Source organism: Chenopodium quinoa, unplaced genomic scaffold (genome assembly GCF_001683475.1).
Source record: "Chenopodium quinoa cultivar QQ74 unplaced genomic scaffold, ASM168347v1, whole genome shotgun sequence".
Taxonomy (NCBI): Eukaryota; Viridiplantae; Streptophyta; class Magnoliopsida; order Caryophyllales; family Amaranthaceae; genus Chenopodium; species Chenopodium quinoa.
In genome coordinates this window covers 50675-65924 of record NW_018743280.1, presented here as the reverse complement: position 1 = coordinate 65924, position 15250 = coordinate 50675, and the positions used below count along the sequence as shown (strand labels likewise).

The 15250-nt window shown below is 34.7% G+C and overlaps 1 protein-coding gene across 1 annotated transcript; it reads left to right on the top strand.

Annotated features, from left to right (window-relative positions):
- The first annotated feature begins 6300 nt into the window (after window positions 1–6300).
- On the top strand, window positions 6301–15011 carry LOC110735356 (phosphoenolpyruvate carboxylase 2). Its single transcript, XM_021915529.1, has 11 exons — window positions 6301–6445; window positions 6642–6849; window positions 7414–7808; window positions 8083–8167; window positions 10155–10377; window positions 10556–10659; window positions 10777–10864; window positions 11363–11517; window positions 11607–12605; window positions 12943–13329; window positions 14238–15011. Exons 2-11 carry the CDS (start codon window positions 6685–6687, stop codon window positions 14535–14537), a joined length of 2901 nt encoding a protein of 966 aa, XP_021771221.1. The 5' UTR covers window positions 6301–6445; window positions 6642–6684; the 3' UTR covers window positions 14538–15011.
- Window positions 15012–15250: the final 239 nt, after the last annotated feature.

Sequence of the window (15250 nt, the reverse complement as noted above, 5' to 3'; positions counted from 1 at the left end):
TCTCTCTCTAACTTCTCAGTTTCTCACTCTTTCGTTCTGAAATTCTCAAGAATCTTAAGCTCAACTTCTCAACTTTTAAAAATCCTAATTAGGGTTTTTGTTTTCGTTTCATTTGTGTTTTGGATCTACATTTCTGATTTCTCGCTTTACATTCTCATTTTTTTGTTTTTTCAAATCTTCCTCTCCTTCAATTTGAAGGCTTCAAGGCCTCAAAAGTTCAAAACTCAAGGTAATTTTTTGTTAATTTTTGTTGTTTTCGTTTGATTTTTTTCGTTTTTGTTTCGGTTTGTTTATTTAGGGTTTTTGTTTTCGTTTCATTTTTGTTTTGGATCTAAGTTCTGATTTCTGACTTTTTCATTCTCGTTTTTTTTTCAAATCTTCCTCTCCTTCAAGCCGTCAAACCTCAAGGTAATTTTTTGTTAATTTTTGTTGTTTTCGTTTTGATTTTTTTCGTTTTCGTTTCGGTTTTTTACTTTTTTTATTTAGGGTTTTTGTTTTCGTTTCATTTTTGTTTTGGATCTAAAGTTCTGATTTCTGACTTTTGCATTCTCGGTTTTTTTTTTTTTTTTTTCAATTCTTCCTCTCCTTCAAGCCGTCAAACCTCAAGGTAATTTTTTTGTTAATTTTTTCGATTTTTTCGTTTTCGTTTGTTTTTTTTTTATTTCAAGTTTTGATAATATACATTCTTGATTTTTTCTTGATCTCCAGTTCAGGCAGTTCTCCATCTTCAAATCTCCTTCAAGCCGTCAAAGGTAATTACTTTTTCCTTTTCGTTTTTTTTAATACAGTTTTTCTGTTTTTGTATTTGATTATTGTTGTTGTTCTTGCTTGAATATAGTCGAAACATAGTCGAACTTCAAATACATTTATCTACTTGCAACTTTTTATGTTTTCACCCTTACACTACCTTCTGCTGTTGCTGTCTACCTTTTTATGATATGAGGATTTTTTTATTTTGTTTTTAGAGGGATGTAATTTTTGTTCAAATTTAGTTTTTGTGTATATGATCATGATGTTGAGTGTTCATGATATTTAGTTACCATTACGTACTTAAAATGTATACTTGTATGATTGGCTTAAAGTTGGCTTAAAGTTAGTACTTAAAATGTACACATATGTCAGTCACATGAGACAATGCATGCTTAATTGCTCACTATTAGTAGAATCTGTCACTTAATTTGGTACTTATAAATGCTGTTTTTTTTTTTTTGTTTCAGTCATGTCTTGCGAGTATGATGAATTTGACTATGAGAGGCAATCAAATTTTGATACTGTTAGCTCTCAAGCTGCCTCTGTCCCACTCTCGGTTGATGATGTTAGTAATACCGACACTATCAATCCTTTTGTTAATAAACGTCAAAGAACCGCAGGTATATGGAAGCATTACACTTTTTTTGTAAAGACGATAGGTAATGAAAAGGTAGATTATGCTCGTTGTAATTTGTGTGGCAAAGAATATAAAGCACCTGGTAAAGCGGGTACTTCAACTTGTAGAGCTCATATTAATGCATGTTTGGAAAAGCATGGTCTCCAGTCCAGTAACGAATCACAATTTGATCAAAAAACTTATTTACAAAAGTTTGCTAAAGCTATTATCTGCCATGCATATCCTTTAAATATTGTAGAGCATGAATATCTTAGGGAACTTCATGCATATTTGAATCCTAAGGTGCAGCATGTTTGTAGAAAAACTATGTTAAAGTATGTTATTGCTGAGCATGATAAATATAAATCCTTGTTGCATGAGTCTTTGGCTAATGTTTCTGGTAGAGTTAGCTTTACATGTGACTTGTGGACTGCATGTATTAACCGAGGCTATCTCACTTTGACTACTCATTATGTTGATAACAGTTGGTCTCTTAGGTCTAAAATTTTAAATTTTAGATAATGTGGCCCTCCCCATACTGGTGTTGAGGTTGGAAAGTTTGTGTTTAAACTGATTAAAGAGTGGAACCTTCAAGGTAAGGCTTTTTCAATGACCGTTGATAATGCTCGTTCTATGGATGTTATGGTTGAATATTTGAAAAAAGAATTAATGCAATGCTCTCCTCTTCCTTGTAATGGGAAATTCTTTCATGTTCGATGTTCAACTCATGTTTTAAATCTTATTGTTCAAAGAGGTTTAAAAGAAGTTCATGAAAGTGTTGAAAAATTGCGTGAGGTTGTTAAATATATTGATGCTTCTGATTCTAGATTAACTCAATTTGAGAATGCTTTGTCTGAGTTAGACTCTGCTTTTAATGGTAAGTTATGTCTCGATGTTGTGACTCGTTGGAATGCCACTTATACAATGCTCCGAAAAGCCTTAGAAGCTAAGGATGCCTTGATTATATATACTAGTAGGTTTTTGGGTATTTCTTATAGACTTGATGCTGATGAATGGGATACCATTCAAAAAATTTGTGATTTCCTTCAGCCATTTAATGATATAACTGTGTTATTTTCTGGTACCGAATATCCCACTTCTAATTTGTATTTTGTTAGTGTTTTAAAAATTGAGTACGCTATTACTCAAGCCTTTAAAGACCCTAAACTTGCACCCATGGCAGCAGTTATGCTTGAGAAGTTTGAGAGTTATTGGGAGGATTATAGTTTGATACTTTCAGTTGCTATTGCTCTTGATCCTCGTTATAAGTTGTTTCGAGTGAGACATATGTTGAACTCGTTGTATAATGATGAGGCATGCGACGAAAAGATTATGATGATTAAGGAAGCTTTTTATGACCTTTATAAATTTTATTCTACTGCATCTAATACAAGCTGCAGAAATCCTGCCTCTTCAAACACAGCTCAATCTGAAAATTCTAATCGCACGTTGAGATCTCAAAATATGTTCACGGTATTTATGTTATACAATATACTCAATATTAATGGTAGTCTTCTATTTTTATTTGTAATGTCATAATTTAACTTTTATAATAAAAAATCTGTTTCAGTTGCGTGAGGTTGATGACGAATGTGATGATTCAACTAGATGCCCTCTGGCTGATCTTGAGGCATATTTGAATGGACCTCGTTCGCGATTAATTCAAGGGGAACATTTTGACGTTCTCAAGTATTGGGAATCTCAAGCTTCTTCTCTTCCTATTTTAGCTAATATGGCAAGGGATGTTTTGACCATTCCTATTACATCGGTGGCCTTTGAATCTTCTTTTAGTTTGGGTGGTCGTATTTTGAACAAATATAGGGGTAAACTTTTTCCAAAGAATGTTGAGGCATTGGTTACCACCCAAAATTGGTGCCATGGTTATCAAGCGGATGTTGAGGAAGACGTCCTCCTTATTGGTAAAGAGATTGAAGCTGAAAGTGCTTCATCTGCATAACTGGCATTTGTGTCTCATTGTGGTTTATTTTATCTTGAAAAATCGTTGCCCTTGTCATTTATTTTCAGACTTGCTGGCAGCATTTTTCAAGACTTTTAAAATCGTTGCCCTTGCCATTTATTTTCAGACTTGCTGGCAGCATTTTTCAAGACTTTTAAAATCGTTGCCCTTGTCTTTTATGTTGAGACTTAAATAGTTAAATGTATTTTGGTACTTGCTGGCAGCATTTCTCAAGTTTTTATTAAAACAACCATTACTCAGTGATGTAAATCTGAGAGCAATTTTAAAAAACAAAAGCTATAATTTTGAAGTTGCTTAAACTTGTTATGAGCTGCTGCCTGCTGGTAGTGCTTTTGCCTTTTGGTTGTTGTCTCTGCTGAGTTGTTGCTGCTGCTGTTTTGTTGCTGCTGTTTCTTATGCTTGTTGTTTTAATTTTTCTTGAATCATCGTTGCCCTTGTCATTTATGTTGAGACTTCAATGTATATGTACTTGCTGGCAGCATTTTTCAAGTTTTAAGTTAAAACAACCATTGCTCAGTGATGATACGATAAACGTAAATCTGAGAGCAATTTTGAAAAACAAAAATAAGTTCCTGCTGAGTCCCTTCTGCTTATATTATTCCTTGCTTCTGATAAGTTGTTGATCTGTTATTGCGTGTGCTGGTTCCTGCTTGTTGCTGCTATTTCCTCTGCTCTTGGGTGCTGTGCTGCTGCTTCAAGATTCTGCTCCCAGATCACTCACATTCTCACTCCTCCCTTCATCTTATCATGTATCATTTTTTGCAACCCTAAACTTGATGATATTTCAGTTGATAAATCTGAAATCTAATCTGGGTAGTAGTGATAGTAGTTTCATTATGTATTGGTATATGTATTGTGAATTTTAATCAATGAAAATGGTGACTTTTTTTAATTGCTTGTTGATATTACTCTAATTTTAATGCTATTTATCTGCTGGATTTGTGGTAATGTTATGAAATAATTGTGGCTACAGATTTGGGATGCCTCCGTATTTATTAAAATTCTATTACTTAATATCTGGTTTAATTTAAGAAAAGCTAAAAAAATGTGTTTTATAAACATTTTAGTCCTCCCCTTTACAAAATACTTGTATAAGAAAGTTTTATAAAGTGATAATGTGAATGATTGTACGCCTTATTGACTAGTACAGTAATATTCTAATGCTTATGCCACTTGTGTAACACAATCTCATACATCTCCAATCTTATGTTACCTTTGAGGCTTTGAGTGTTATTGGATGATCATGAATATCAAGGAACAATGAAGATAATTTGGGTGGACTAGCATTATTACTGGAATGAAAATGATACAATTATACAAATGATATATCTTGTAGTTAAAATAAATAAGTAATCTAAAACGATATTAATAATGTCGTTGGCCTAGGTCTAGGTGATATAAACCTTTGTATAAACCTAAGTCGTTTGATTAGATCTACATTTATTAACATTAATTGTATTTACTATTTAGCCATTTAGGTTGTAAATAATTCAATTTGAATTAAGCAGTTTGTAATCGGATCAGTTTAAACAGGTTGCGATTCGAAAACAGTTCGATTTTAACGGTTTAACGGGTTATGGCAGTTCAGTTTAGACGGTTAGCAGATTATAACGGTTCGGTTTATACGTGCGGTTTAAACGGTTTCGGTTCATAAACGGGTCGGTTTAAACGGTTAGCGGGTTACAAATAGTTCGGTTTAAACGGTTTTTTTTTTCGGTTTAAACGGTTTCGGTTTATAAACGGTTCGGGTCATTAACAGGCTTATAAACCGTTCGGTTCGGTTTCGTTTCGGTTCGGATTTGCGCAGTTTGGTTTGTTATCGGTTTACGGTCCGTAACGGGTTGACATTGAGCGGTTCAATTCGGTTTCGGTTTGATATTGAACGGTTCAGTTCGGATTTCGGTTTGTATTTATCGGTTTATAAACGGATCGGTCCGTGATGGTTCGGTTCGGTAACGGGCGGTTTCACGGTTCGGTTTGAAAAGTTCCACCCCTACTTGTACTCCTAACTATTATATCGATGCAGGTACACTCCAAATTTAAGATATAACAACCATAAATCCAATTATTATAGAAACCACAAAATCTTTCATGGGAAGAATCTCAAAAGAAAAGTGCATCAAAGCACCAATCACAACTCACATTAACTCTAATCATACATCTAAAACCCAACATAACATTATTCCTTGCCAAAAAATTACTATCCACACATCAATAATATACATCAATAATTTGAGAACCCAAAAAGCATCGTTGAAAAGCATATTCTCAATTGTATTTATTCGAAAGCAGCCTCCTTTCTTAATCACATATCTTTTCCAAAAGATTCATCAATTTTTCAAAAAAATACACCAATTTTCTTTTTTTTTTTTTATTTTTTTTTTAATTAATAAAAAATAAAAGTAAAACATCTTACTAGCAATTTCCCACAATAATGCTAGAATAAAAATAAATTCTCTTGGTGCATCGTTTTGGAAACTAATTCCCTAGATACCGTCCATGTAGGATCGGTGTCAAGTGTAATTTTTTTCACCTTAAAACCGCTAATGATAATAGCGGTTATAGCTTTAAAACCGCTACTGTTATTAGCGGTTTTAGAAAAGAGACCGCCTATTTAAATAAACAGGTCTCTTTTCTTCCTTACCTTATTTAAAAATAAGTGGAGGCAAAGAGACCTGTCAAAAAAAAAGGAGGTCTGTTTTCTGATACCAGCCAATAACAGGAAAGAGAGCGCCCACTATTTCTGTTAAGTTCGAAGAGACCTAATTTCATTAATAACTGATCTCTTTGTTTTTTCTGAAAAAAAAAAAACAAAACCGCTAATGTTGGTAGCGGTTTTAACATAAAACCGTTAACAACATTAGCCCAAATACCAATCCTACGTGGAGTATTTTGGGAATTTGTTTTTAAATGGGTGTATAGTGGGAATTTGTTTTTGTTTTAATTGAGGGAAATCGCTCAGTATTTTTGACTTGAAAATACTTTTATAGTTTTATGTATACCCTTCACTCTATATAAAGCCACTCTGCTACTTCTCTGCATTAGACATCTAACTTCTTCTATCTATTCTCTCTCTAATCTCACTTCACCAAAATTTTCGGGTACCCTTTTGCTTTAACTTTCTTATAGATTAAATTCATGCAATTATTATGTCATTTTTTTTCTGATTTTTTGGGTTAAATTATCATAATTTTTCTGGGTTTCCTGTCAATTTGCTTGATTTTTTGGGTCTAAAAAGTCGTAATTTTTCTGGGTTTTTTTTGTTTGATTTAATCTGATTTGGGTTTGATTTAATAGGTTGAATCTTTGAGGAAAAGAGGGATTGGATTTAAATTGTAAAATGGCGCGGAACATTGAAAAAATGGCGTCGATTGACGCCCAACTCAGGCTTTTGGTACCTAAAAAAGTGTCTGATGATGATAAGTTGATCGAGTATGATGCCCTTTTGTTGGATCGGTTTCTTGATATTCTTCAGGATTTACATGGGGAAGATATTCGTGAAACTGTAAGTTTTTTTTTGGGGTTAATTTTGTTGATTTTTTCCGTATTTTTTGATGTATAATTTGGTTATGCTTTTAATTTTGCTGTTATTGTATTTAATTGATAATACCGTATGATTTATATGATTAGAATTCACGTTAATTTGAAGATCCATTGAATTTTTGTTAATATATAGTGTTTGATCTTACAATAAAAATACCAATACGATTTTATCATGCATAATTAAAATGTTATTGTAATGGGTTTACAGGAAGCATGATGGTTTTAATTAAAGGTAAGATCTTGGTCGTTTTTAATGTCATGATGCTTCAAAATGGGGAATAAAGGTTGTTGTTTAAGGATGATATTGTATATTATTGTGATTGATTTAAGGTTGACTTTATTAGCTAAGTGTTCATTGATTGCGTGATTGAATAGTAGTTGTTTGATTTTCTTGTGCTAGTGATTTAAGTAGTTATGTTGATGATTATGTTGCTGTCCTTTTATTGTTAAAGTGATTGTCTTGTCTTGTGAAAGTGATTTATATGCATCCTGAGCTTATAGGATTATTGGTTGGTTAAAATTGTAGGTTCAAGAGTGTTATGAGCTTTCAGCTGAGTATGAAGGGAAGAGGGATCCTAAGAAGCTTGAAGAGCTCGGAAATGTGCTCACAAGTTTGGATCCCGGTGACTCCATTGTCGTTGCGAAATCTTTCTCTCACATGCTTAACTTGGCTAACTTGGCTGAGGAGGTTCAGATTGCTTACCGTCGTAGAATCAAGAAGCTGAAGAAGGGAGATTTCGTCGATGAGAATTCAGCAACTACTGAATCTGATATTGAGGAGACATTTAAGAGGCTTGTGGGGGAGCTTGGAAAATCCCCCCAAGAAGTTTTTGATGCCCTCAAGAATCAAACTGTAGATCTTGTCTTAACTGCTCACCCCACTCAATCTGTCCGTCGATCCTTGCTTCAGAAGCATGGCAGGTTTGTATCTTGTGAAATGTGAATTTGATCTCTAATCGTTGTGCAATAGTTTACCAGGATATTTGATATAATCCATTAAATTTATTGCAAACATTGCCGAAATATGACTCTATATACCTAATTGAATATGCACAAGATAATCTTTTTTCAATAAGAAATAATTGCTTGTGTCCAACTCATTGTTCCAAACTTCCTTTTACATTTTTTTAATCATTATGTGATAATCTTTTAGCATTGGTTGATCATTTGTTCTGTATTTGGTTTTATCTTTTAGGATAAGGAATTGCTTAGCCCAGCTATATGCTAAGGATATCACTCCCGATGACAAGCAAGAGCTTGATGAAGCTCTACAGAGAGAGGTAATTACATACTATTATTGCTTGAAAGTGGAAACTCCATCATGAATATGAATTCATGATCATGCAATAGTGTGACTTATTTCATGGAAGTGGAATCTGAAAAAGGGTGGATGGTGGGAGTAATTAATTAGTCACTGTAAGGAATCTTAATTAAATATTGAGTAAGAAGTACGGAGAAGAGATTTGGGAAAGATAGTGGTCCGCTCATAAGATATTTTACTCCCTCCTTTTGGAAATAATTGCCACATTGCCCTAACCCATCGTAATTAAGGATTTATAGTGATTTTACCTTAACTACGTAGTATCTTTTTTTTTTTTGTTATTATTTTTGTTTAAATATTTTCTTTTTATAGTTGTGTCTCTCCTATCCTTGATTTTGCATTCCATACAAAGATATCATGGGAAATTCAATCATGGTATACTCTTATTACGTAGGACTAATGACTGTCATTCTGGATGTATGATGTATTGGGTTTTGATTTATTTTCCCGTGAAAGTGGGTATGTTGTAAATTTTTAAAGCATATTAGGTTCAGTCTAAATGTCAGCATGTTAGGTACCAGTCTAAATGTCACCATGTTAGGTTTAATCTACATAGCAGCATCCTCTTAAAAAAAATGTCATGTGACCATGTGATGACTTTAGTTTACATCTCCCTTTCATGACTAGGGTGATTTCTAATTATTTGGGACAGAAGGAAAGCCTGATTCTGATGTAATATACCACAATTCTACAAATGAATATTTTTGCTACATTATTAAGTCAACTCTAGTATTATACAATTGTGCATTGTTGTCCGTCCAGCTTGCAGAGACTGAAAACATTTAAAACAATTAAAAGTTCTTTATATGATGACTTGAATTTGTCATAATCTGACTATGTCATGGTTACCGTATTTGTCTTTAGAGGCGGCAATTGCTCAAATATGATAAGTCTATAATTCTATATATATCTTTTTTTTTTCTTTGGAAATGTTATGCTGATGTGCACAGAATACCTTTACCAATCTCATATGTATGGATAAAATTACTCCATGGATAGCTAAATATACTCTTTTGGGTTTTGACAAATTTTAATTAATCCATATGGTAAACACTCTGCATTTTGCAAGTTTATATGTGTTATTTCTAAGAACCAAGCTGATCAATCCTTAGCAAATATCCACTCACAAAATGAGAAGGGAGCATTAGAGAGAGATAAATAAAAAAATTTAGAAGAGGTAATTGGACAAGCAGAGGATATTAATGTGTTGGTGTAAATCAAGGCGAAATGCATCAATTACAGCCTAGATATTTACTTAAGTAGATGGCATTTTTTCAATTAGAGCTTACTGATTATTGATTACTTTTATCAATGATCCCTCATTCCATTCTTTTATTATACTCAAGGCTGTAACTAACTGACAATTACCTCTATTACCCTTCTGCCAAAATTGTTACTTCCTTGCCCTTATCCTTCTAGAATAAGTTAGCATAACAGCAGGCTTAAGATATCTGCTGTTACGGGTGTTGTTATTACTGTGGTTCCTATTCATGCTTTCTTCTTGCTTCACTCTCTCTTCTCGATTCTCCTTATTCAAAGTTTAAAGTGGTCCTTCCTCAGTGTTATAAGCTCTCATATCTCTGTGCTGAACCTTAATCTTAATCATTCTATGCTGAATTAAATTATGTCTCTTTACATGGTCAACCAATTTCCCATCATTATTCCAAGTTATAGCCTTATAGGTGCTACTTTCTCATCATTTGATGATTCCTATATTCTTTACCCGTTTTTATTATTCAACTCATTCTGCACTAAATTTTCTTTCCTAATCTCCCTGGATTGATCATACAGTGTTTAAATGTGGAAGACTCATCCTTGGGTGACCATAATATTATGCTGTATCTAAATGGTGGTTTTAGTATTTGAGTTTTGGGAGTGATACCTTACATTAAGCTACATCTTATTTGTAGAGTGTAATATATTTTATCTTGTATAATTTTATGCAGATTCAAGCAGCTTTTCGTACTGATGAAATTCGAAGGACACAGCCCACACCCCAGGATGAGATGAGGGCTGGAATGAGCTACTTCCATGAAACAATCTGGAAGGGTGTTCCCAAGTTTTTGCGTCGTATTGATACTGCTTTGAAGAATATGGGAATTAATGAACGTGTTCCCTACAATGCTCCACTTATCCAATTTTCCTCTTGGATGGGTGGTGACCGTGATGGTATGTTCTCTTAATTAATCTGCTATATACTTCATATATGTTCGAATTTATGGTTAGGAATAAGTGGGATTAGTTTGTTCATGCAATAAGTTTGCTTTTCTACCAATCAAATGATTGGGTTATGGTACTTATAGAAATAGAACATATCTTTACTTCATTTTGCTTCTTATTAACACAGGTAATCCAAGAGTGACACCTGAGGTCACAAGGGATGTATGCTTGTTAGCTAGAATGATGGCAGCTAACCTGTATTTCTCTCAGATAGAGGATCTCATGTTTGAGGTGAACGCTTAAGATTTTCGTTATTTGAATTTCTTTAGTCTTTTTCCTCTTTTGTTGGGTGATCTTATTCTGTATGTGTCTACTGATATTGCATTATTGCTATTCTCTACTTGGCAGATATCTATGTTTCGTTGCAGTGATGAACTTCGTATCCGTGCTGATGAGCTCCATACCTCCTCCAGAAAGGATGCCAAACATTACATAGGTACATCCCTTACATCCCTTAATCATGTCAGGTTATGTTGCAGTTACCACTGTTCATCAGATATGCTGCAGTAGTTGTGCGTAACTCCTTCTGTTCAACATTTGTTCTTTTATGTTTCTTATTTCAAATTCAAACTCCTCCAATACAAATATTATCATCATGTAATTTGGCAAAAAAATTTATTCTTATTTTCCCCGTGACTGCAACATGTTAATTTATTTCCCTGTTGGATTCTAACATGCCTTTAATAGATTATCCAAGCTCTCCGAAAAGTAGCTTTTGATTAGGAAATAAATTTTGAGCAAGATGTACACAAAAAATAAATAAAGAAAAAAAACTTTGGGTAAACTATCGTGGGCCTCATAAATTTATTTCCTTATCTATAATTATGTTACTGATCCTTATTTAATATTTGTATGTAGTATGCTTCCTTGCGTATATCTTTCTTGGAATGATATTACATGAAGCACTCATGTAGAAAATTGATTTTTCTTGCAGAATTTTGGAAATACATTCCACCAAATGAGCCATATCGTGTAATTCTTGGTGATGTGAGAGATAAATTATATAATACACGTGAGCGTTCTCGCCAGCTGCTATCCCATGGAGTCTCTGATATTCCAGAAGATTCAACCTACACCAACTTGGAGGAGGTACATGCCCGCAAATAAATCTGTAACATCAGTATCTTTAGTCTTTACCTTGATCTGTGCGCTGACTTAAATCTCTTTTGAGCATGCAGTTTTTGGAGCCTCTAGAGCTTTGCTACCGGTCCCTCTGTGCCTGTGGTGATCGGCCAATTGCAGATGGAACCCTCCTTGATTTCTTAAGACAAGTTTTCACATTTGGTCTCTCGCTTGTAAGACTTGATATTCGACAAGAGTCAGACCGTCACACTGATGTCATGGATGCCATTACCAAACACTTGGAAATTGGGTCCTACAAGGAGTGGTCTGAGGAACAGCGTCAAGAATGGCTCCTGTCAGAATTAAGTGGAAAACGTCCATTGTTTGGTCCTGATCTCCCAAAAACTGAAGAAATTGCTGATGTTTTGGACACTTTCCATGTCATTGCAGAGCTTCCCTCAGACTGTTTTGGAGCTTATATTATTTCAATGGCTACATCTCCTTCTGACGTGCTTGCAGTTGAACTTCTTCAACGTGAATGCCATGTGAAAAAGCCACTGAGGGTTGTGCCTTTGTTTGAAAAACTTGCAGATCTTGAGGCAGCTCCAGCTGCAGTTGCTCGGCTATTCTCTATTGATTGGTACAAAAACCGAATTAATGGGAAGCAAGAAGTTATGATTGGATATTCAGATTCAGGGAAGGATGCTGGGCGTCTCTCAGCTGCATGGGCTTTGTACAAAGCCCAAGAGGAGCTTGTGCAGGTTGCTAAGGAATTTGGTGTAAAGCTCACCATGTTTCATGGTCGTGGTGGCACTGTAGGAAGAGGAGGTGGACCTACCCATCTTGCTATTTTGTCTCAACCTCCAGAGACAGTTAATGGGTCACTTCGTGTTACAGTACAGGGTGAAGTTATTGAGCAATCATTTGGGGAGGAGCACTTGTGCTTTAGAACTCTTCAGCGTTTCACTGCTGCTACACTTGAGCACGGTATGCACCCTCCAATCCCCCCAAAACCTGAATGGCGTGCTCTTTTGGATGATATGGCTGTTGTTGCCACTGAAAAATACCGCTCAATTGTTTTCAAGGAACCACGATTTGTGGAGTATTTCCGCCTGGTGAGTTTCCTGTGACTCCTTTCCCACCTTCTGTTGCAATATGCTATGACTATTCCTAAAATTTATTTATCCTTCAATAATTTTAATGTTCTTTGCCAATAATCTAATTAGCAAGATATATTCTTTCAAAAGTACCTTCTGAAGATATAAAGTTTATCTTCAACATGTAATTATCTATCTTTTGCAAACTTAAAATTTTGCTGACTTTGTTCTGAAAGGGCAAGTAGGATGAATTTTTGGGAAACAGATAATGCTGGTATATGAGTCATCTATAACAGACCTAGTAGTTGGTTTGTACTTTTTACATCCACCACTAATTCTGACATTTAAATCACAGGCCACGCCAGAGACAGCATTGGGCAGTATGAACATTGGAAGTCGTCCTTCAAAAAGAAAGCCAAGTGGGGGTATTGAATCTCTCCGTGCCATCCCTTGGATCTTTGCATGGACTCAGACAAAGTTCCATCTCCCAGTGTGGCTTGGATTTGGAGCAGCATTCAAGCATGCAATTGAGAAGGACGCAAATAATCTCTCCATGCTTGGGAAGATGTACAATGAGTGGCCTTTCTTTAGGGTTACTATTGATTTAGTTGAGATGGTATTTGCTAAGGGAGATCCGGGTATTGCTGCTTTATATGATAAGTTACTTGTTACTGAAGAGTTGTTGCCTTTTGGAGAGCGGTTGAGGGAAGACTATGAAGAAACAAAGAAACTTCTGCTCCAGGTAAACATACTGAATTTATAAAATACATCCCCCCTCCCAAAACCAAAAATAGCAGTCCATAACCTATTTATTTTTGTTATCATGGAAAAGAATTACTTCCCCTTTATCATAATGTTTGCGCTCTTTTTACTTATACGTTATGGCCTGTGTGAGTACTGGTATGCTAAAGTCCATGCTTTATTGGTATTACAATTTTATCTCCATGTACGTGTATTATTGAATTTCCATGTCTGCTCAATACCTCATCTAACGTGGCTATGAAATGCATAGCTGAGAACTGAGTTGCATTACCATGGATATTTACAGAATGCTTGTCTTGTAAAATCATTTATTGCTCCATAAATTAACTTACTATGCATCATGAGTTTAAGACAGTAATTTCCAAGTATGTAAACATGCTGAGACAGATGGACAGTACATTGTGATTAAACTTTCCAAGATATTCTTGTTTGTTGCATGGTGATATGAGAGATTGTTGGGAATTGGAGATTACACCATTTTTATAAATAGGATTTTTTGGCAAGTTCATGTTAGATCCTAAGTTTTGTTGGGAAAGATTCAACATGTAGTCGTGTATACATCTTTTACTGCAAATTTTAGGAAGTCGGTTTTTATGGTTATAGCAGTCATAATGACCCTACTTCTCAATAAATTTTAAGCCGTATCACTGTGAATGTCTATTTTTTTTTTTTTTTTTTTTGTGTGTGTGTGTGTGTATAGAGGTCTTTTGTAAAATTCAGATGTTCTCGTGAAAAAACTAACCTCTTTCTTCCTGTATACTTGTCGTACCCAAGAATGACTAAATTGAAATACTTCTTGACATAATTTTTTGCATGTTTCCCTTCGATTTAGTGTTCAATATTGAGGCAGCAACCAGTGACTTAACCGAACTTCCTGTTTTATGATAGGTTGCTGGACACAGAGAAATTCTTGAGGGTGATCCCCATTTGAGGCAAAGACTTCGTCTTCGTGATCCTTACATCACAACCTTGAACGCATGTCAAGCCTACACCCTAAAACGCATTCGTGACCCCAACTACCATGTCCAGTTGAGGCCCCATCTCTCAAAGGAATACATGGAGTCTAACAACAAACCTGCTGCTGAGCTTGTCAAGCTAAACCCTTCAAGCGAATATGCTCCAGGTCTTGAAGATACCCTCATCCTGACCATGAAGGGTATTGCAGCCGGAATGCAGAACACCGGTTAATCCAAATGGCTCTACTTTCCCCTTGATGCCTGTCTTCCGATCTTGGCCAGCTCAATATTTATGCTGGAGCTTGACCGTCACTGTGTCGTGAAGGAAACTTAAAGTCCAAGCTGTCTAAATAATTTCAAACTAAGTCTTACTGTTGTATTACTAGTAATCTATTATACTGCATGCTTTGCAGTGATGAATTACTAATCTCAAAACAATGGGATCAACAGTAATTTAATAAAATTGCATAACGTTTTCTTCTTATAATTAATGGCTGTCATGTATTTTTGGGTTTTATTTACCTCCGAAGGGTCATTGACATTGTACTGTTTAAGTTAGACAGATTCCTGATGTATTTTACTATGAATAATGAGGCAAATGCTTAATTCCTCACTTTCATAAAGAGGAATATAGCAATTATTTGAGCACTCCCAGGATGACTAGTTTGACTACATTTTATGTATAATTATGGTTTTCATTTTTCAATGCTATTATCATATACTCTCTCCGTTTTATAATGTTAGTCCAATACGAAGTATATTATTTTGTAAGTTTCAAAAATATCTATTCATATTGAATATGTTCTATTTTCAACTTAATTTTTTTGGAATTAATTGGTTGTGTATTGATGACATGACTCTAAATAAGGAAATATCTACTTAAGTAAACTAATTATGAATTACTTTATACTTGAATGTTAGATTTTAAATATTCTTCATTTTTTA

What these genes read in the sequence shown, in the direction of transcription:
- LOC110735356 (XM_021915529.1), top strand. Translation starts at nt 6,685, where the DNA reads ATGGCGCGGAACATTGAAAAAATGGCGTCGATTGACGCCCAACTCAGG. An exon ending in TAGAGGATCTCATGTTTGAG is followed by an intron (nt 10,660 to 10,776) that starts GTGAACGCTTAA and finishes TCTACTTGGCAG; the next exon opens with ATATCTATGTTTCGTTGCAG. An exon ending in GGATGCCAAACATTACATAG is followed by an intron (nt 10,865 to 11,362) that starts GTACATCCCTTA and finishes TTTTTCTTGCAG; the next exon opens with AATTTTGGAAATACATTCCA.